Below are 21,175 nucleotides of genomic sequence, written 5' to 3'. Positions count from 1 at the left end.
ATGTTATCCAGAGTGGAACTGTTAGCCCTAAAGCCGGTCTGTGAGGGCGGAAGAATGCCGTTCTTGTCCACCCAGGTCTCCAGGTCCTTTAAAAGAAGGCGGGCATATACCTTCGCTTCTATATCAAGAAGGGCTATGAGTCTATAATTAGCCGGGTTCAAGTGATTGCCTTTTTTATGAATGGGAAATAGAATTGAGCCTTCCCAGGAAGTTGGCAGGATTGCGGTTGCGAATGAGTGATTGAATAAAGGGGTAAGTATGGTTGCAAAGAAGGCTGAGGCGGTCTTGAAAACCTGGGCGGGGATCCCGTTTGGACCGGGGGCGCCGTCGGTTCTGGTTGCCATAATGTGCTTTGTTACCTCCGCCTCTGAAAATTTTCCGGGTGTCATTCTTCTATGTGAGGCAGTCCATCCTGTGTTTTTCTCCCTCTCTCTCTCTAAGGAGGAAGAGGAGAGGGTAAAGTGGTTAGTACGTAAGTGGACCCCTATTTTCTTTATAACTCGGACAAAGGAGCCCTTGGAGAACAATCAACTTTATGCTGGATTCACTGGTGCAAAGAAAGTGAAGGAAGTAAAAAAAACAGGCCTTGTCAAGGCGAATTGTCCAAATTATTATTCCATACTTTGCTTTGGCCAAAATGGAACATCCAGAGGGCCTATAGGCTCATTTCACCTGTACATAGACTGCTCCCACGGCCTTGGCTAGAGGCCTTCAAGTGCTGGACGTTTGCCATACCTATGTGTACATTTGCCTGTACCTTCACCAATTATTACTATATAGATTCTTAGGTCTGCAGGGAGGACCATTTCACCCACTCGGCCCTGCAGTTCTTTTTGGTTGTAAAGTCCACTCGTCTGCCCACCATCTTTCTACTGCTTTGTTGTTGATTTATTTTTTATTTTTTATTTTTATTGTTTTATGCAAGGAAAAAAAACAGCAAAAGAAAGGCAATGAAGGGTCGTAATTTCACAAGATGAGTTTCAACAATAGAAATAAAAAGAAAAGAAAACTCACATTAATACAAGGTCTAAATCCAATCTGCAATTGGCGCCCACATTTTTCCCCCCATAGCCCTTCTTTTTATGCCCTTAACTTTATACATAGCAGATTCAATATTATACATAAATAATAGTCTCTCCCTCCAGTTGAAAAAAGACGGGGATCGGAATTAATCCAATCCCTGGTAATACATGCTCGAGCTACCGCCATACAAATAAAAAGAAAACAAGTCAAAGATTTAGATCTTGAGATACTAGAGCTTAATCCAATTAACACCATGTCTGCAGTTACATCAATGTTAATCTTTAAAATAACAGCCAAAAACCTTTCTATTTGTTTAAAGAACTCCCTAAGCTTAGGACAATGAAAAAACTTATGTACCGTATCGGCTGCGTACAGCCCACAGCGATTGCAATTCATACCAACTGTTGTACTCCACTTAACCACCTTGCCGGGTGTATAATACAAATCATGTATACACATAAAGTGTTGCGACTTCATCATCCCGGGTATTAGAAATTCAGTGGCAAGCTTAACAGACTCATAAACTTCAACTGTTGGTATCCCCAATTTACTTGCCCACTTTATTTGACAATTCTCTAAATCTTCCGGGAATTCCTGCATCAAACATGAGTACAAAATGCCAATAGAGGTTTTTTTATGTAAATGTTCCAGAAGAGGAATCTTATTCATGCTTGTAGCTGCAATATGCGATGAATTTTGTAAAAATCTACGAATCTGTAGAAACTTAAAGACATTATTCTTATCTAAAGAATATTTAGACTGTAGCTCCTGAAAAGCCGCAAAATGGCCATCAAAAAACAAATCCCCTAAATAACATACTCCTTTCTGCTTCCACCTAATGGCAGATAAATCCCAAAAAATATCGGAGGGCAATAAGCCAGAGGCAGCAAAGGGTGTGTAGACATTAAGTTTAGTTAATCCCAAATGCTTTCGGACCTTTTGCCACAACCCAAATGCTGCTTTAGAGTCTTGAACCTCATTTTTTTTGTAATAACTAGGTTTGACCACTCTAAGAAAACAGGCTTTCATTCCTTCTCCCATAAACAACTCATAAATTGACGGGGTATTACACACGGGTATTCGGGCTTTATCCCCAATTATCAATGGACTGATGCCTTGAAGAGTCACTGCAATATAATAAAACAAGAAGTATGGAACGTTCCAGCCGCCACAATCCTTATTAAGGATCATCTTTTTGAGGGCTTTCCGCTGTCTTTTATATCCCCACAAAAACCTAGATGTCGCCCTTTCTAAATTTTTAAAACAGGAAGAAGGAAATTCCAAAGGTATTATACGGTACATATATAATACCTTAGGTAGGATCAACATTTTTAAAACGTTGACTCTACCATGTAAAGATAAATGTAAATGATCTAAACGCTCTAGCATAGAATTAATCTTGACCACGACTGGATTAATATTTAGTTCCGGAATTCCGGAAATCGGGAGCGAGATTTTAATTCCGAGATACGTAACTTCCGGGACTACGGGAATGTTAACCGGAGGGTTGTCACCACAGCATAAAATCTGTGTTTTTGCCAGATTGAGCATATACCCTGAAAAGTATCCAAACTGTAGCGCTAAATCATTAATTGCTGGTACCCCTGTCTGGACGTCAGTTGTTACAACAACAATGTCATCGGCATACGCCAGTACTCGATAACTGACATTAGCCAAGCAAATTGGTTGAATTCTTTCCTCCAAATTAAGACGATTAATTAAAGGGTCAGTGTAGAGAGCGAAAAGTAAAGGGGAACAGGGGCACCCTTGTCGGGTACCCCGAGTAATTGAAAAAAAAGAAGAAACAGCATTAATGCGAATACAAGCTTTAGGGGCAACATACATAATCTTTAGGGCAGTACCAAAACCAGGGCCAAATCCCCTTCTGGCCAGAATATCCCATAAGTAAGCCCATGCAACCCTATCAAAGGCCTTTTCGGCGTCCAATAAAATTACTCCAATATTTGATCGGGTTGCCTGGGCCCAATCCAGGAAAGCAATAAGGCGACGAATATGGTCAGCCGTATCCCGGGCAGGAATAAAGCCATGTTGGTATTTAGAGACAATGGAGATATAACACTGCAAAGTCGTAAAGCCAGAATCTTAGAGAATATTTTGCTATCAGCATTTATTAATGAAATGGGACGAAAAGAGGATGGGGAGAGGGGAGGTTTATCCTTCTTTAGGAAGACGGCAATGATAGATTCGTCCCAAGAACGGGGAGCAGTACCCAATTGAGCCGATTTGAATACACAAACTAGTTCAGACTTTAAAATAAAGCGAAAAGTTCTATAAAACTCCAGGGGAATGGCATCGGGCCCCACTGCTTTACCTGGTGCTAACGATAGGAGAGATAACTCTATTTCTTCCCAGGTGATAGGTATTTCCAATTGTTCCCTCTCCTCTCCCGCCAAAGTAAGATTATCCGTAGGGTCTACAAACTCCATTACCCAAGCTACAAAATCCCCCACTATATCTTCTGTATATAATTTCGAATAGAAATCACTAAACACTCCCAATATCTCTGTAGTAATATTAAGAATTTTCCCTGAGTCATCCATTATCTTATCTATGCTGGAGAAGACAGCTTTCTGCCTTAACCCCTTAGCCAAATGTTTCCCTGAGTTCTCCCCCACTTCATAGACTTCTGATCTAAACGCCGCTAATTGTTGAGCAAGTTTAGTGGCAAACCGCTGATGAATTCTAACCTTTTGGGCCAATAATTCTGTAGAAATGTTTTCGGTATCAAGTCCCCCATTGCATGCCCGCATAAATTTTATCTCAAGTTCTCTCAGCTTATCCATCTCTTCTTTTTCCCTCTTCCGAATCTCCTTCTGATTCTTCAACGAATAACTCAAAGTTTCCCCGCGCAGCCCACACTTAAATGTGTCCCATACAACCTCAACGGAAGCTGATCCCCTATTATTAAAAAAAAACTCTGGGATCCACTTACTCATGTGCTTGATATAGCAGGGATCAAGAAGGAGTTTTCGCTCAAAGGTCCATGGTTTTGGATTTTGGGTAAACTTTACATCAATAGTCATAACAATGGGCTTATGATCAGAAACCACTTTAGGAAGAACGTTGTACCCTAGATTAGCAGAAGTATTAATAAGCCCTGCCGCAACAAAAAAATAATCAAGCCTAAAATGCCTTTGATGTGGAGCGGAAAAAAAAGTAGGTCCCAATGTGCCCCCAGACGTAGAATACCCTACATCAATTAATCCAAATTCTTGAACCATACATTTAAAAGCTCAAAAATCAAATGTCACATCCAAATGTAAATCAAAGTCCCCACAAAGAATTAACAGGGGTAACCATAAGGCTAATTCAATCAATACTTAATTGATGTAAGGCCTTAGCACCATCGACATTCGACCCATAAACTGAATAGATAGTCAAAATTACGGCACCAAGTTTCAATTCAGCTATTACCCAGCGACCCAGTGGGTCTTCTTTGACTCTTTTAACCTGTCCCAACCCAGATAGTCTCAAAATTGCCACCCCTCTTATAGTAGAACTCTGTCGATAGCAACCCACAACCTCTAGCCCAAGATCCTTAAGCCGTCCTCTATTCTTCCAGGGCAAATGAGTCTCTTGAATCCATATTATATTTCTCAGGATCTGACCCGTTATGCACCTTTTTCTTTTATCATTAAGGTCACATACGTTCCATGAACACATAGTAATTCTACCCATATTCTTGACTGTTTAAGAGCCCAGCACCCTCCAACAGAATAAATAAATCATTGGATAACACAAATATATTAGAACAGCGACAAAAAAGATAGATCACCAAATGTTGAATCTTGGTCTTAGTTGAAACAGACCATTCTTTTGCTTTTTTTCCCTTGCCCCCCAAGCACCACCCCTTCCCCCAGCTTCCCCCCCCTCCCCTCCCCGTCCCCCCCTCACCCTCAAAGAACCCACCCAACCGAGGCGTAAGGACAAAGGTCCTCATTAATGGTAAGTGGTCGTGAGCGTAGCGTCCCAGCCTGTACCGACCAGCACCCTCCTAAGACCCTGTAATTAAGTCACCCATCCCAAAAAAAAGAGAGAAAAAAAAAACATCCAAAAAACAGTAATCAGTTACTTAAGCCTATAGAATAATATCCTCCTATATATACTGAGATTACATTGCATCCACAAATTCCTGCGCTTTAATTTCAGAAACGAAAAAGGATGTTTTTCCTTTATAAACAACCTTCAATTTCGCAGGGTTTAATAAAAACACCTGCCCGCCCCCCCTTTGCCTTTGTTGTTGATTCGAAAGGGGAAAAATCTGCAATTAGATGTAGCTATCGGAAGTATAAGTGACTTATCTTCGGTAATGCTCTTTTGTTGTGTGTTGTTTATCAAACTGCAGATTCCTCACCATCTACCCTCCTCCTCATTTTGAGGAGTGGCTTTTTCGTAGGTAATAATTCCAAGGTAGATTTTGCTCACTGTCAATTCCTTAGTTGTCTAGCACTCAACGTTACAGGGGGTAAAAAGTTTCCTGGGCTAAACTGACATCCATGTGCAGTGGTGATGCCTATATGCGGCTCTGTATGTACATCTCCGGAGGTGGGACAGAGTCCTTTTTTTAAAAACATATTTCAATTCCTATAGTTCTCTGTCCATGACAGAAGGTGATGCCACCACCTTTCAGGACATATGAGCTGTTTCGGGTTTTATGGTTTCTGCATGGTGCCCTGAGAGATTATGAAGGTGAGAAATCTGTGGTTAGATAGAGTATCCACTAGACTGTTGCCTTAGGTAAGCAACTACCTAGACAGGGTGACTGCGCTTGGTGGGATATTTCAAAATAAAAAGCTTAGACTTACGGCATCAAACATAACCTTTGCCAGAATCCTTTATCTGTGGCGGCCACCATATGTTATTCTGGCCCACTGTACTGAGCAGAGGCTTTCCTACTAGGCAACCATTAAGTATATAGGTATACAATTACCAAAATATGTACACAATTACATTTGGCAAAACTGTACACAAACCCTCCTTGAAGGCTTAACAATGATTATCACAGTGGAAAGATTCCATACCCAAGATTATAGGAGTAAATAACCAATGCCATAATACTTGCCCTCTATGTTAATCTGTGAGATTTCATTTCACAGGTTTCCTGTCTACAGTTTTTAACACAGTGCAATTACCATCCACCCTTAAACGTCTGCTGAGTTCAACCTATGCTGTTCACCATAAATAAGAACGACCTCCTGCCTTTGTGGAAAAAGTTCATAATAATAGATTAGGCCTTTCTCTGTCTGTGATCAGCGGCTTGTCACCACAACTGATTCAGCCCACATGTACTGAGAATAAGCTTTCCCACAACGCAACAAGTTCTATACAAACACTTTTTGCTTGTGTGGTTTAATTGTGGAAGTACACGGCTTCTGCTCAATCAAGTGCTATAATCAAAATAATTTTAACATGTGGGCAGAGGTAACGCCCTTCTCTCAGTAGTGCTCTGGAAGCTCTTTTTCTGTTGAGCCAGATGCACTGTCAAGTCAGACTTCAAACAATCAACAATAAGAATGCAGTGTTGAGAAAAATAAAGCCAAACAGACGGTCTGATTTAATGTGGACTTTAATGCAATGTGACAGATGAATTGAAGAAGATGCTTTGGAAGCAAATGCCCATATAAGGCACACATACAACACTTGAAACATATTCTAGTTACAGATACTTTTGGGTTTCTAAATATTGACTGTTAAAAAAATAGCAGTAAGATTTTAAGTTGATCAAAGAAACTGGTTTTTGAAACGTACAAGTGGTGAACTGCCTCTAGAAATTACTGTACGAAAAATGCTACAATTTTCTATTATACAAAGTGCTTTTTAAATTTACAGTTCTAGTATCTTACTTTGGATTTATTTCACACAGTACATTCATTAAAGGGAAGCTACTGAAAGAGAATACACTACATCACATCAATAAAGCACTAGGGTAAATATATATGTGTTTAGATCACAGTTTTTTCACCAAGAATTATTTCATTTATAAAGTAGGGTAAAGGCAATTTGGTACTGTTGCACAGTACTGCTACAAACTGTTCCAGCAAGATAGATTCATGAAGCAGGATTAATGAACACGTACAATAAGGACAATTAGCTGTTGAACCATCTCAAGTATACTTCCCCTATATTTGTAAGGAGCATTACAAATATTAACCTTCATTCTCTGTAATATTTCCATTGAACGACCTCTAGGTGTGACATCTAGGACTCAACAGTAATGAATGAAGAGTGGATGTAGCCTTCAACAGACAACCTGCTTACTCAACAGGCAAAAGTGAATTCAAAAATTATATCTCCTCCTACTGCCTGATTTAAAATATTATATAAAAAAATAAGAGCAAATATCTAAACGAATGTAAATCTATGTTTCCAAAACTTGCTCCCAAGAGTTTCCTATTGCTATTGGTATTGGTATTTAATTCACAAAACTGCAGAGGAGTAGCTTTTCTTTTCTAAGCATACACCTGTTCTCTAACTCTCCTCCTAGAGATGAAAACTCTATCTTGGCTAGACCCCTTATTTAGGGTAGGAATCTACATTGGTTATGTTTATAAATACCACAAAAGGTCGGATTTTATGGTCACTCTCAGTATTGCCAAAACATCCATGCACCACCATAACTCACTTGGGAGCAAAAACTGCCCAACCCTTTCCTATAAGTACAATAGCGAGAATTCTCCTCATCTGGGCGATTTTCCTGTGCAAGTGGAATTTATACTCGGAATATTCAGTAAATGTTGATACTGTGAATCCAGATTTGGGAACTCTCATCATACATTGTATTTCCTCCAATATTATGTTTCACCATCGGTCAGAAAAAATGTTTTAATATGGGCCCATAATGTCTTGAACAAACAAATGTAAGGAGGCAGGAAGTAGATTGTTGCTCTTCAAAGTCTATCATTCCATAATTCTATTTAGCATAGAAATTACCAAGAATCGAGAAGACCAAATTGTGGAAGATTTCAATGAACCTTTTTCCAGTACGTGAGGAGAGTGATCAACCAGATGGTAATATGTAAATCACAATGGCATCACAGAGAGTTAAACACTTGTCCTGTGGTACATATGCATTTCATTTAGGAAACCTTATGGCTGTTACCTTGTGGGACTCCGCTAACTTTCATATACTAAAGAACAAGCTAAAAACATATAGTCATGGCGGTTTTGTCTTAATTCTCATCTTGTCACCCGGTGCTTTTATACTGTCAGGATATTTCACCCCACCAAATAGTTGTGATTTTCATCTTAAATCAAATCAGCATGTAATACAGAAATAAACATTATTTATCTGTTGTGCAATCACATATGAAGCCTTTTTAATTGAAATCGCAAGATTGAAACCACAGGTTCAGATTGTGGAGGGAGAGAAGAGGAAGCATATTGATAGGAAAATGTTAAATAATGAGAAGTAGAATTAAAGATGATGCATGGTGGATGGGTGGAATAAGTGGGGGTGTTTATGAATGAGGAATGGAATAAATTATCCCCACAGAGTGAATAAGAAGAGCTATCGAAATCCATAATGTGGTTCTATTAAACCATAGCACAAGTCCAAATGACACGTTTGAGGTTACTGGGTCCTTTAGTGACTTTTTATGGCTTTTTCATGTACCTCTGTGCATATCTTGTACTGTAACTTGCCTTACAAACATTGGTATACCAAGCACCAGGGAGCGTAATGCCCTTCTCAGATCACGCAGTGCCATGGAAATGCATACAAAGTTAATGAGACTTTTCTCTTCATAATGAGTAGCAAGGACAAGACAAAACAAGAAAGCGTGGCACAACACAGCTTTAATTTTTTCCATTTAGTTCCTGGCCAATTAACAATGAAGACCATTTTGAGACTATGGCCTTGATTTACATAGGTCTCATGCAATACAGCGAAGCACCCAAAGTTGCAGCACTGGGTTGCGTGAGGAGAGAGAAGGACAGCGCCATATCTACAGAGATAGGGCACTCCTCTCTCCCTAACACTGGCATACAACCAGGCTGCTGAGTACCACGTACACACACTTGCACCTTGGTGCAAGGGTGTTTGCGTGGGTCTACCATCGGTCTGTACTGTAAGAGTGACCTTCCGGTACAACATACTATGCTTAGACTGACATTACAATTGTTCCTACTGTTGTACAGTAAAACACCCATGCAAAGTCAGAAAAGAAAGGAGAAATAAAAGCATTTGTCCTTATAACGCCTGCTTTCAACTGGAGTTAATTTTTGGCGCTAAACCTGGTCTACTATTGTTAGTAGATAAAGTTCTGATGGATACATCTGCTTATGGATTCCTCACCTTTTGAATATATGCCCATGCACAGCATTCCACTGAAACTTTTCTCCATAGCTTTCCCATCTCATCATGCTCGTCATAATACCACGCAACTCCACGTGATGTCATCAGAGCCATAAGAAAACCTGGTCGGCGTTCAGACGTCCGTTGCCCTTTTTCCATGCAGTGGGTGCGTAACGGTTTTTCCAGGCTCTCCGTTTTGTGTGAGATTTCTTCTCTTCTGTAGGTGCAACTTTGTTGCTGGGGAAGATGTCTCAGGAAGTTGGGTTTTAAGCACTGTAGGGAATGTGGCGGTCAGATGTCCATCACTGACCAGCATGAAGAGTGTCTCTAGTGTTTGTCGTCGGACCATGATGTGGAACCCTGCTCATAATGCTGCCAGATGAATCAGAAGGCCTTGAAGGAAAGGGAGGCAAAGCTGTTCATGGCGAAGGCAAAGAGGCAGAAGAGAGGTCATCAGAGGTCTCAACCTCATTCAGAGTTGCCGTTTCCCCATACTTTGAGGTTATCCAAAAGAAAATATGAGGAGAAGCGGCATCATGGGTATCAATGTCATCCGATGTCGGCGTACATGGATCCGAAGATTCAGGAAAAAAGAGAGGAGTTATCTTGGACTCCATCCTTGCAGGTGTCTCCAGCTTCGTCCCCAGCTCCGAGATCAATGACTCGGCCAGAACTGCTTCTACCAGAACTGGATTTAGATCCAGTGGTCCCTCCGCCTCATCCGGCACCTGTGCCACCAAATTAAGAGCAGGAGTATCTGGCATTCTCGGCTCCTGGATCCGATTTTTCCTCCATTCTGAATGCTATGTTTAGCATTTTTAAGAGAGCTGCGACTCAAACTGGTGCGTCATCGGGCCCCATGGCCCAATTTCTTGTTCTCTCAGAGGATTTCAGGCCCATTTTCAACAGGCATTGTTATGCCCATGACTCCGGTGGCTTGGTCTGGCCTCCGCTAACGTCGAGACAGCCATGTCTTTGCCACTACAGCAGTGGTTCCCAAGCTGTGCTCCTTGGCTCCCTGGGAAGCCGTCAAAATTAGCCAGGGGGCTGCGCACCAAGCACTTTAATACATTAAATGTTGAAGGGTCTGTTGGCTTCAGTTAAACTAATTGGACTTAAACGCATGAAGTCGATGATTTGTAAGTGACATGCCTAAAGCTGTAAACGTAGTGCTTATTTGAATGGATCCCCACGTTCCAACACTCCCAAAGGAAGTGGAAGTGGGCTGATTACTTTTGTTAGACTCATTAATAGTTTAAAAACAATTCAAAATGCATTTTACACCAATGCAAGTTATCAGGAAAGTACAGTTGTCTAAGTATTATTAAGTATGTATTGACATTTGTACTTGAATCCTATAACTTACAGTACACATTTCTTTCAGTACGCACACATTTCCAGACAGGCCTGCTCTCTCTTTGAGCACAGGGAAGTAAAACACCATATATGGCATAATGCCAACATTTGGAAGCAAAACAAAAAATCTGAGGAATTTATTTTACATACATTGATTTGGAGGCATAGGGGTAAGTGGAATAAAAAAGTTTGAGAAGGTACTCTAAAAAAGGCATGGGTACAGAAGGGTAACTAGGAATATTTTATTAGAGGTGCCGCTTTAGTAATGCGAAACACCCTGGGTATATGATTATAATACCTTCATGAGCTTCATCCCAATTATTTTCAGGGACAAAAATGCGAGTGCTCCTGAGGTTGGGCTTACATTCCCCCCGCACCCACCTCACCCTCCAGAAAAAGTAACAATGGGGAGCTACGGGCAATGGCCGATGGGTTAAGTGAGCCTCGGGTCAAAAAAGTTTGGGAACCACTGCACTACAGGAATGGCGAGTCTTTAACGCCACACGAACCCTCACCTGCGCTGTCTAGATCCGAACTGACGCCGCTTTGTCTGGATCTAACTTATACTCTTCTACAGCCTTCTGATCAGCCTCTGACTCCAGTACCGAAGTCGATGGTCCTGCCTCTGGCACTGAAGATCAGTTCCCGTAGGGAGGCATAGAGATTGCTGGAGGAAGAAATATATTTGGAAGAGCATGAGGGTATTGAAGAAGGAGAGATTGTAGGATTGGATCTTGATTTTGAGGGTTTAGAGAAGGCCAGTTGTCTGGATACCAATCCTGAGTAGGAGTTATCTCCTAATGTTTTGGCCCCTCCTTAGGTCATTTCCTATCATGCTGTAATACGAAAGGTGGCAGATATGTTGGGCTTGCCTCTCCCTTCTGCAGAACTGAAATCCAACATATTAACAGAAGTGCTTCATACCCCTACTTCATCTTCAGAACCGCCTTGACGGAGCCCATCCTTGAGATATGGCAAAAGCTGATGTCCTCTGCCGCTGTGTTGAGATCAGTTGCCAGAAGGTATAAGTCAGCTCCTGTGTTTTTATCTTCACACCCCACACACGAGAGTTTGGTGGTTCAGGCCTCTTGTTCTGGTTCGTTCTCTACTACACCAGCAGACAAGGAATCTAAGAGGATAGAGCAATTGGCAAAGACGATCTTCTCCTCTGGCAGTATGGCCCTCAAATCTATGTTCTCTACTTGTTTTATGGGGTGATATGTGCATGCCTTAATGGATTCGGCAAGGGATGTTGTTCCAAAGTTGCCTGGAGATCTCCAGGGTCATTTGTCAGAGCTATTGAATGATGCTCAGGCAGCGGCCCACCAGGTTCTTCAGTCAAGTCTGGAAATTGCAACTGTGAAACGAGGCATGGGTTCTTCTGTATCTACAAGAAGACATGCCTGGTTAAGGGGGTCTGATGTGGTAGATGTCATTTCATCAGCCAGAAGGCACTCCACCAAATCAGTCTACGCTGGTAGGTGGACAACATTTGTCAAATGTATGGAGAGAAGTCAATTCACCCCTTGAGGGCCCACTTGTCAGATGTTTTAAGTTTTGTGCTATACCTAGCGCAGCAAGGTGCGCTGTTGCAATGGTTAAAGGGTATCGATCTGTGTTTTCGGCATTCCTTTGTGTGCCAAATCAGACTTCACATTTCAAGTCACTTGTAGTTTTAGGATTTATCAAGGGGCTTACTAATAAATTTCCTCCCACTCCGTTTAGAATGCCTTAATCTTGTACTTACATTTTTAATAGGTTATGCTTTTGAACCTTTGCATAGTTGCCAGTTGAGGCTTACCTTTAAAGCCAGATTTTATGTTGCTATTACGTCTGCTAGAAGGGTGAATGAGTTGCAGGCCCTTAGTTCTAAGCCTCCCTTCACAACCTTCCATGCAGAGACGATGGTGCGTAGGAGCGGAGCTGCTTTCTTACCTAAGGTGGTCACTCCATTCCACTTCGGACAATCCATTACCCTGACTACTTTTTACCCTCCCGCACATCCATCGAAGGAGGAGGAGAGACTTAATTGTTCAGCATGAACGACCATCTGTTTGTTGGATATGTGAGCAAGATCACGGGTAAAGCAGTCCATCAGAGAACTTTATCAGTGTGAATAATCCTGTGCATCAAGATCTGTAATGCCATGGCTAAGAATGAGCCACCTGTAGGTATTAGAGCTCCATCTACCAGAGCTAACTCTTCAACTTCTGCTTTGGCTAGAGGTGTCTCTGTGAACAACATCTGCAAAGCGGCAACTTGGGCCTCCCTCCACACTTTTACAAAGCATTATTGCTTGGATTCAGAAGTGAGAAGGGACAGACATTTCACTTGTTCTGTGTTACAGGATTTTGTGGAATAGGCAGGCAGGCAGTTCATGTGCGGGACTGCTTGGGGATTCTATTCAAAAGGTGAGGAAACCACAGGCAGATGTATCCATCAGAGGAACAAATTACTTACCTTTGGTAATGCTTTTTCTGGTGGATACAGTATCTGCTTGTGAATTCCTCCCAGTTGCCTGTCTGCTTATACTGAAAATAAGTTTGTATATATTTCATATAGAATGTTTCTTCTGAGATTTTCAATATCACTTCTGAGTAGGCTATTGACTTGGCAATTCAAGTGAATGTTGTTATTTCATTAATGTGACTTGTACTGTATACTATGCATGCTTGTTGGAAATGTTGTTGGTTCACCCTTTCGCCTCGTAGGTATGGAAAAAATGGGTGGGAACTGATGCCAGCATCCTGATGAGGTCTTCTTATGGATCTATGATGTCACGCGGAGTTGTGTGGGGAGTTATGGTATTTTGACATCCTCGTTGATGTGGCAGAGCTATGGAGAAAAGTTTCCATGGAATATTGCGTTTGGGGTATATTCATAAGGTGAGGAATTCACAGGTAGATAGTGTATCCACCAGAAAAAGTGTTAGGTAAGGTAAATAACTTGTTCTTTTGAATCAAAAACCATGGTAATGTCCATGTACCACCCATGGAACGCCCCCTTGAAGCAAAGTAATGCAAAGCAGATTTGCTCTGGTTTGCTTTACTTTTTCTTGCAAACCAATGCAAATACCAATTTGTGTTGGTTTGTAAATCCCCAAAAAGGTTTTATGTCGGGTCAGCGTTGAAAAAGTAATGCAAACCTGACTCAAAACCTTTGTAAATCTGGTCCATAGTCTCAAGCACAAACTCCATATCTTATGCATAATACAAATCAGAACATGAACTACCCTATGCATAAACACAGGAGTCAATCTGTTTTTTCAAGTAACGTACCTGTTTTTCAAGGAACATTCTTGAAAGAAATGTACTGAATAGCAATATTTTGCTGAATGTGATTATATTGTCTATAACCCTTTACAAAATGTCCATTCTAGATGCTAGGCATGGGTTTATCAGATTGGTAATGAAATTCAGAGAACTTGAGCGATAGTCTCACTAGAGCAAAAAATGTCCATCGGCATCAACAAATTTCATGCTTGCACAAAAAGGTTTAGTGAGCAAAACTGTCAAATATACCAAAGAATATATTCATATATGTTGTAATCGATACATTGGTATGCAAATTATGATTATTAATATTCAATGCCTATTTTTTCATTCAAGCGGGTCAATGCCTGACATGGATGCAATAGTTGGCAACCAAGAAATTGCAAGTGGACAAAGTAGTTGTCTACCTTTTCTCTGGCAGACTTGATGCTTATATCAAGCTAATGCTCCTTTGGAAAATAAGGGAATGCAAACTCAAACATGCTAAGATCTTGTAAAAGTGAACTTCCTTGAAGTTAAATTTCCAGTTGCAGGAATGCTTAGATTGTACATGTTTCCTTTGATAGACAATCCTCGCTCACTCTATGAACAGCAATTAAAGACAGATTTGTGAAAGTTATGGTGGTTGGCACTTTCATAGTACGAGTTACTGGTAAGAAGGAATGTTTTTAGTGCACTCTCCTGCAGTGTTTGCTCTTCCAATAAACCTTTGTGAATAAGTATACTGTAAACAGTGTAGAGCAGTGGTTCCTAACCTTTTGACTTTTGAAGACCCCCCCCCCCACCAATTATTACTAGAACATGGGGACCCCCACTGAATCATAATTGGAATCTGGGGACCGCCACTGAATCCTTACTAGAATGGAATCAGGGGGCCCAGGCACTTTCATTGATTTGAACCACACACAAAAACAGAAACAAGCATTCATCAAACAAATACACAAATGATTAAATATTTAATTTAATTCACAAACAAATATTTTTTTTAAAATCAACATTTTAATAGGAAGGTTGGAGTGTTTCTAAATTCAATTGAGCCCACTCATCGTTCATAATATCTTCTATTTGATACATTTATACTGCTCCCACAAATCAATATGAGGATACTAACTTCACTTTTTTAGCCTTAAATTTCAAATTTCTTCACATTTACAGAACTTTTTTTTAATGTTCAATTGGCCTTCTGTTTATTTATATACACTTTATGAATCTGTTAGTATTATTTAGTTTTGTAAGCAGTCACAAAACTCCTGAGTAGGCTATGCGGATCCCCTGGGGTCCCCGGACCACAGGTTTAGAACCACTGTTTTAGAGCGCCAAGTTCCATTTTGTGATCATTTGACTGTGCTTGGTTTTACTGTTTTCCTTCAGCTAATGACTAAGTAGCACTTTCTTCATGAGAATGTAAGCGGCCAATAAAATAGATAACCCATCCTTACTGACTGCATGTGGCTGAACATTGCGAATGTGTGACATCTTGTTCCTTTTTAATGCCTGCAACTCACAATACAGCATGCTTGTGGGAAAATATGTTGTAAAAATTGGTCACAGGGAATATCGGCCCTTATATTTATGTATGACGTCAAAAAACGTTACAATATTTTACAATAAGAACATAAGTTACCACTCCAGCTGTCACTTACAATTGCAAGTGAAATATTTTAAAGTAAGATAATAATGCTCTTATATATCGAAGCATTTCCGTATAGACCTAGAATTGTTAAAACCTGTGGATACATCAGCTTTCCACAATTTTTTAGGTAAGCATGCTAATAATGTGGAAGCCTTTCAAAATGGCAAACCATAGGCTCTGTTACACTTTTGTTTCAGAATGTCAAACAATTTGTTCAAAAGAGAAGTCGTGATTTTAACTACGGTTTTCTGATTCCATAATAGGCAATGTAACCCCTAGAATGGTGGAAAACACCCCCTTATATAAAATATCACATTTTAACATCATGCACCTTTAGGTCCATTACTTATAATTGGTAATTTCAAAATGTTGCGTCTTCTTTAATGAGCTACTTATCAGTCATTGGAAATCAGTATGTAGAATTCCAAATTTAAGACTGAAAATTTCAACAGATGAGGTATCATAGATTGATATGTATTCTCAAGCTCATTTTAGAATCCACGATTAGTTTGGCTCCATTTACAACCCTCACAAATTAAGTTTATTGTATTAAAATGATTATATTTAGATGTTAATTAGGCAGCACCTCACACTATCTTTGTTCTGTTGCACAAAGATCCCTTACAAAAAAAGATGGAAATGGCACAGGCCCAGATATTCAGAACCTTAAGAGATCATGATTGTAAGCCTAAAACAAAGTAAGGCCATCTTTACCAACACTTAGCCAGATTCACAAAACTTTTTTTTGTGAGTAATTAAGTCTTACTCCTGTCTTAGGTTTGACATACTCCTGAATTTACGGGAGTTTACAACTCAGAGAAAAACCTTTGTAAATGTACTTATTTCTTTATTGATATTAGGAAGCTCTTCGGACAGGGGGATTCATGCATAATCATAATAGAAAATTTGATGGATACAAAATTAAAAAGAAATATTAATGATAAGTGCACTGGATATGGGAACCTACACACTGAAGAGAATTTGTAGTACAGCGCAACCCCTCTTTTGGTTTTTCAAAACAAACAAATCAGGCCTATTGACAATACATTTTAAAAGGAAAAACAGGAAACACGTAGAGGTAAATGTATAAAAATAAGAAATTATGCAGTACTGTACAGTTGTGTAGACAGATTCCAAAGATTTTTCTTCAATAGACATCCTTTTTTGAAATTTTACTACCTAATTGCATTCAGTAGTGGCTGATTTCAGATGAAAGTGGTGGGCAGCGCGGGTGAAAATAACAAAAAATAAAATAAAAGCATTTACCTGCCGCTCCCAGCCTCGCCGCTCCTCTGCTGCTAGTGCACAGGCTCCCAGACCCCCTACGGCAATCCAGACACTGCTCTCATGCTGGTAATAATATTACCCAGCATGAGAGAAGCGCTGGGATTGGTCTGAGCGGGCTGTTTTGGGGCTTTCACAGGGCGACTGGGAGCCTGTGCCTGCTGTTCTCTACCCGGCAACGCAGTTGGAGTTTTAGAGAGCTCAGTGCGCATGTCGGTTTGGCAGTCCTAAAACAGCCGGCCAAACCGACATGCGCTCTTGCAGAAGTGCCCACCACTCTTTCTCCAAGTTTGCTTCAGTGCTGTTGTCATGATGGCTCCGCTCCTAAGACTCAGCTCATGAAGAAAAATAAAACGATAATAAAATAGTTATATTTTTATATTATTTTTCATGTTTGCATCTGATGAAAGGGCGGGGGCGACGGTCCGACATAATGCACGAGTCGCTGCTGATTGCGTTGTTTTGATAAAAATCCATTTAGTACTATTCTTTCAACAGTGTATTATCAGATCTTTCCTGTACTAAATACTTAACTGTGCAGTGAAATGAACCTACTCATATGATATAATGTAACAATTTATGAAAGTCTGCCATATGTATGTGCAATGCAACATGTTCCACAGTTCAGGTGAGTTCCTTTCTTGCCCCTGCAGTATCATTATTCCTCCGCAATACATGTCCAATATTATGACAAAAGTAGCTATTTTGAGTGCTGCTGAATATATTTTCTATTGTATAAACATGAATCCAACCCAGCTGCATGAGGTCATATATTGGAATGCGTTACCAAGGCTGCATATGTGATGTTTTATTTTCAACATATTTTCAAAGAAATCCCAACAGTCAACAGCCAGAGGAACTGAATATTTACATTGAATACTATACATGATGATGATTGTTTTTTATGATATACCCTTAATCTATCTCATGTAAATTCTCTGTATTGTAATTATAAAATATTTCAGAAAGGTCTATAAAAATGTCAAATCTAAATATATTTATGAAAATAAAATAACATGAAAAGAGGTATTAGATATCAGTAAGGGCCTACATGCGTTCTCCAATGCATTAGTTCTTGTAATGAAGCAAACATAAGAAATAAACATCTTTAAACTTTACGTTTGCTTGTTTAAAAGTCAATGTTGCATATGTTCAAGTTCTGTGGAACTAAGACTGATATGGCAAATTATGAATGGGTTTGTTCAGTATTTTACTATTCATTATAATGCATGAATATACAAAATGAGTGCAAGAATCATGTACCAATAAATCTACAGGTGCACAAAATAAGAGGTCAATATTTGCAGCAGTAGACTTGGTGATAAGTCAAGCTAATGCTATGTGGTTTTGTGCAATGAATGAATACATCTGAAATCAACTGTGCTTTGGGCTTGTAACAGTTAACGTGAGAGACACTAGGTGACCAGTTGCATGAAAATTTCCTGTGAACAGGTTTCCATTTTTGGATAATTAATCCTCGGATCCATCTTGTGAACACCGATTAAAGAGGCTGTCATGAAAATCGTGGTGGTCGATACTGTCATAGTATGAGTTGCCGTTATGAAGGAATGTTCCTACTGCACGCCCTTGACGAGCATGTCCCACAGCATCACTAAACACCTTGTTTATCTGCTCTTCTGAAGGCATCCACCAATCAGGATTGGACGTACAGTGCATCCTAATAAATTCTGTAGGAGAAAAATATGCAGAATTAAACAAAAAAAGTCTAAATAAATGACACGCATAGACTTATTTTAAGAAACAGCATAAGAAAGACCCCTTCCAACAGAGTCGTTATTAATGACTATCAGTTTGAGGGACTGGGATGACTTAATTCCGACAGGATTATAGAAACAGATACAAGTTTAAGAATGTTTTTTAAAGTGATTTAGGAATTAAACTTGCAAGAAGAGTTAATGGTCTATGCTGGTTTTATTTTGAAATGCATGAATCAATCTTAACAAGCAGAGGCAGCGTAAAGATATATATTTATATATATTATATATATATAATTATGCAATACGAGCACAATTTGAATTGTTGAAATTTTATTTTGATTAATGTAATATGTGGTTTAACAGTAAGAGAAAACAGACTGCCATGAAGTTATAATGTGCAAGTCATGTAAGAGGCAGCGTCATCACTTAGGGTGTAACCATGTAACCATAGCAACTGCCAGTAGAAACGAGTTGAGTCTACTAAATCCATGACAGCGTGTTTATGTATATAAGTCATACAATGTGGGATGCATTTGTTAGTGAACAAGGCGGGAGCAAGCCGCCGAAACGCGTCTGAGCAGAAACTGAGCAAAAAGCAATAAATCGTTTGGATTGAAATTCACGGAGTCAGCGCCTTCTTTTATCAGAAGTTTGGTGTGGTAAAAAATATATATATATATATATATACACACACACACACACACACACACATATTTAACCCCTTGGCTGCAGCGCTAGGGGGGAGGGGGGCCACGCGGCGCCGCCATGCTCGTGACGGAACCACTCCGTCACGAGCGCGCTGTGCTTGTGACGGAGTGGTTCTGTCACGGCCCCCCCCCGCTCAATAGAACACTCAGCGCAGGCGCGAAATCGCTGCCGCGCAGGCGTGGCGGTGGGGCGATGACGGAACCACTCCGTCATTAGCACAGCCCGTCCGTGGCTGGTGACGGAGTGGTTCCGTCTCCAGCACCCAAAGGGTTAATGTGAACAAGGCTCAGACGAGCCGAAACGTTATGGCGACGTACTAAGAATAAAACAGAATTTTGCACTACTTCTGGTCCGTGTCCGTTGTGCTAGAGGCGAAAGGGGCTAACCTGCTGTCTTGTCACGGAAGCGAAGATATATATATATATATATATTCACTGAAAAAACCATAGGTTATAGACCATATATAGTTAGGAATTAGCATTTAAAAAACCTTATTTTACTCACACAAAACCATTGAAATTCCATATATAGTTAGTTGCACTAACTATATATCGCGCACCCGCAATCCACTGCTGATGATGTCACATATTACATCATTCATGACATGGTCAGTGACATCACTGATGACATCACTGATGACATCTCAAATGACATCACTGATGACATCATCCAGTGACTGTGTGTTTCTGTAAAGTTTAAATATGTTTTACATATTGAAGAATGAGTGGATGTAGAAGTGTCTGGATGAAGGATTTAGTAGGTGCGTGACTGACTGTATGAGTGAGTGATTAAATGTGTCTCACTGAGTGCATGGGTTAGTGACTAAACTGTCTTAATTTGTGCATCATTATGTCTGTTGTTCTGTAAACTGCTGCATGTGTTGATCAGTAGCTATATGAGTAACTATATGGGTTATTGATTGATTGCCCAAGTATTTGTATGGGAGACTGAGTGTGTGTGTGGCTGGCTGGGAGGTGTGTGACTCTGTGCAGATCAATGTGTACTTGTATCAATGATTGTATAAGAGAGTAATTATGTGTTAGTATATGTTTCAAAATGTAAGGTGCTCTATGTTTAACTGTATAGATTAGAAAATGGAAGTGTGATTGATTCTTTACAGGACTGACTAGGTGTGTGAGTAACTCCATGGATGAGTGACAGAGTGTGAGAGTCTGTATAGGTGTATGAGTGCATATGATAGTGTTGTAAAGATGAGTGATTGTATGTATGAATGATTGTATGGGTAAATGAGTGAATGTGTGTGTAAACATAGGAATCACTGAGTGCGTATGTAGTAACTAGTATTGGTGTGTCAATGGTTTCAAAAATTATACTCTGTATTTAACACTGGGTGTAACAGAGGTTATATTAAAGTGTGAGGAGATGCATTGTATTGTCACATGAATGATATCATCAGTGATGTGGTCATTGATGTCAAATGAGATGTCATCAGTGATGTCATCAGTGATGTCATTTGAGATGTCATCAGTGATGTCATCAGTGATGTCACTGACCATGTCATGAATGATGTAATATGTGACATCATCAGCAGTGGATTGCGGGTGCGCGATATATAGTTAGTGCAACTAACTATATATGGAATTTCAATGGTTTTGTGTGAGTAAAATAAGGTTTTTTAAATGCTAATTCCTAACTATATATGGTCTATAACCTATGGTTTTTTCAGTGAATTTTCAAGGTTTTGTAAATGCTAATTCCTAACTATATATGGTCTATAACCTATGGTTTTTTCAGTGAATTTTCAAGGTTTTGTAAATGCTAATTCCTAACTATATATGGTCTATAACCTATGGTTTTTTCAGTGAATTTCAATGGTTTTTTAATAGCAAATATCATAAGCTGTCGA

At 39.9% G+C, this 21,175-nt stretch overlaps 1 protein-coding gene across 1 annotated transcript in view; it reads right to left on the bottom strand.

The window, feature by feature from the left end:
- Positions 1-14,906: 14,906 nt before the first annotated feature.
- The window catches only part of BEND4 (BEN domain containing 4), a 431,660-nt gene continuing 425,391 nt past the window's right edge, over positions 14,907-21,175 (bottom strand). Inside the window, exon 5 of the mRNA XM_078678968.1 lies at positions 14,907-18,570. Coding sequence (XP_078535094.1) covers positions 18,353-18,570 — 218 coding nt within the window. The 3' untranslated portion in view covers positions 14,907-18,352. The remainder of the gene's footprint in view (positions 18,571-21,175) is intronic.

The sequence above is a fragment of the Lissotriton helveticus genome, chromosome 2_2 (assembly GCF_964261635.1).
Source record: "Lissotriton helveticus chromosome 2_2, aLisHel1.1, whole genome shotgun sequence".
In the NCBI taxonomy this organism is placed as follows: Eukaryota; Metazoa; Chordata; class Amphibia; order Caudata; family Salamandridae; genus Lissotriton; species Lissotriton helveticus.
This window is presented reverse-complemented; position numbering and strand designations above follow the sequence as displayed.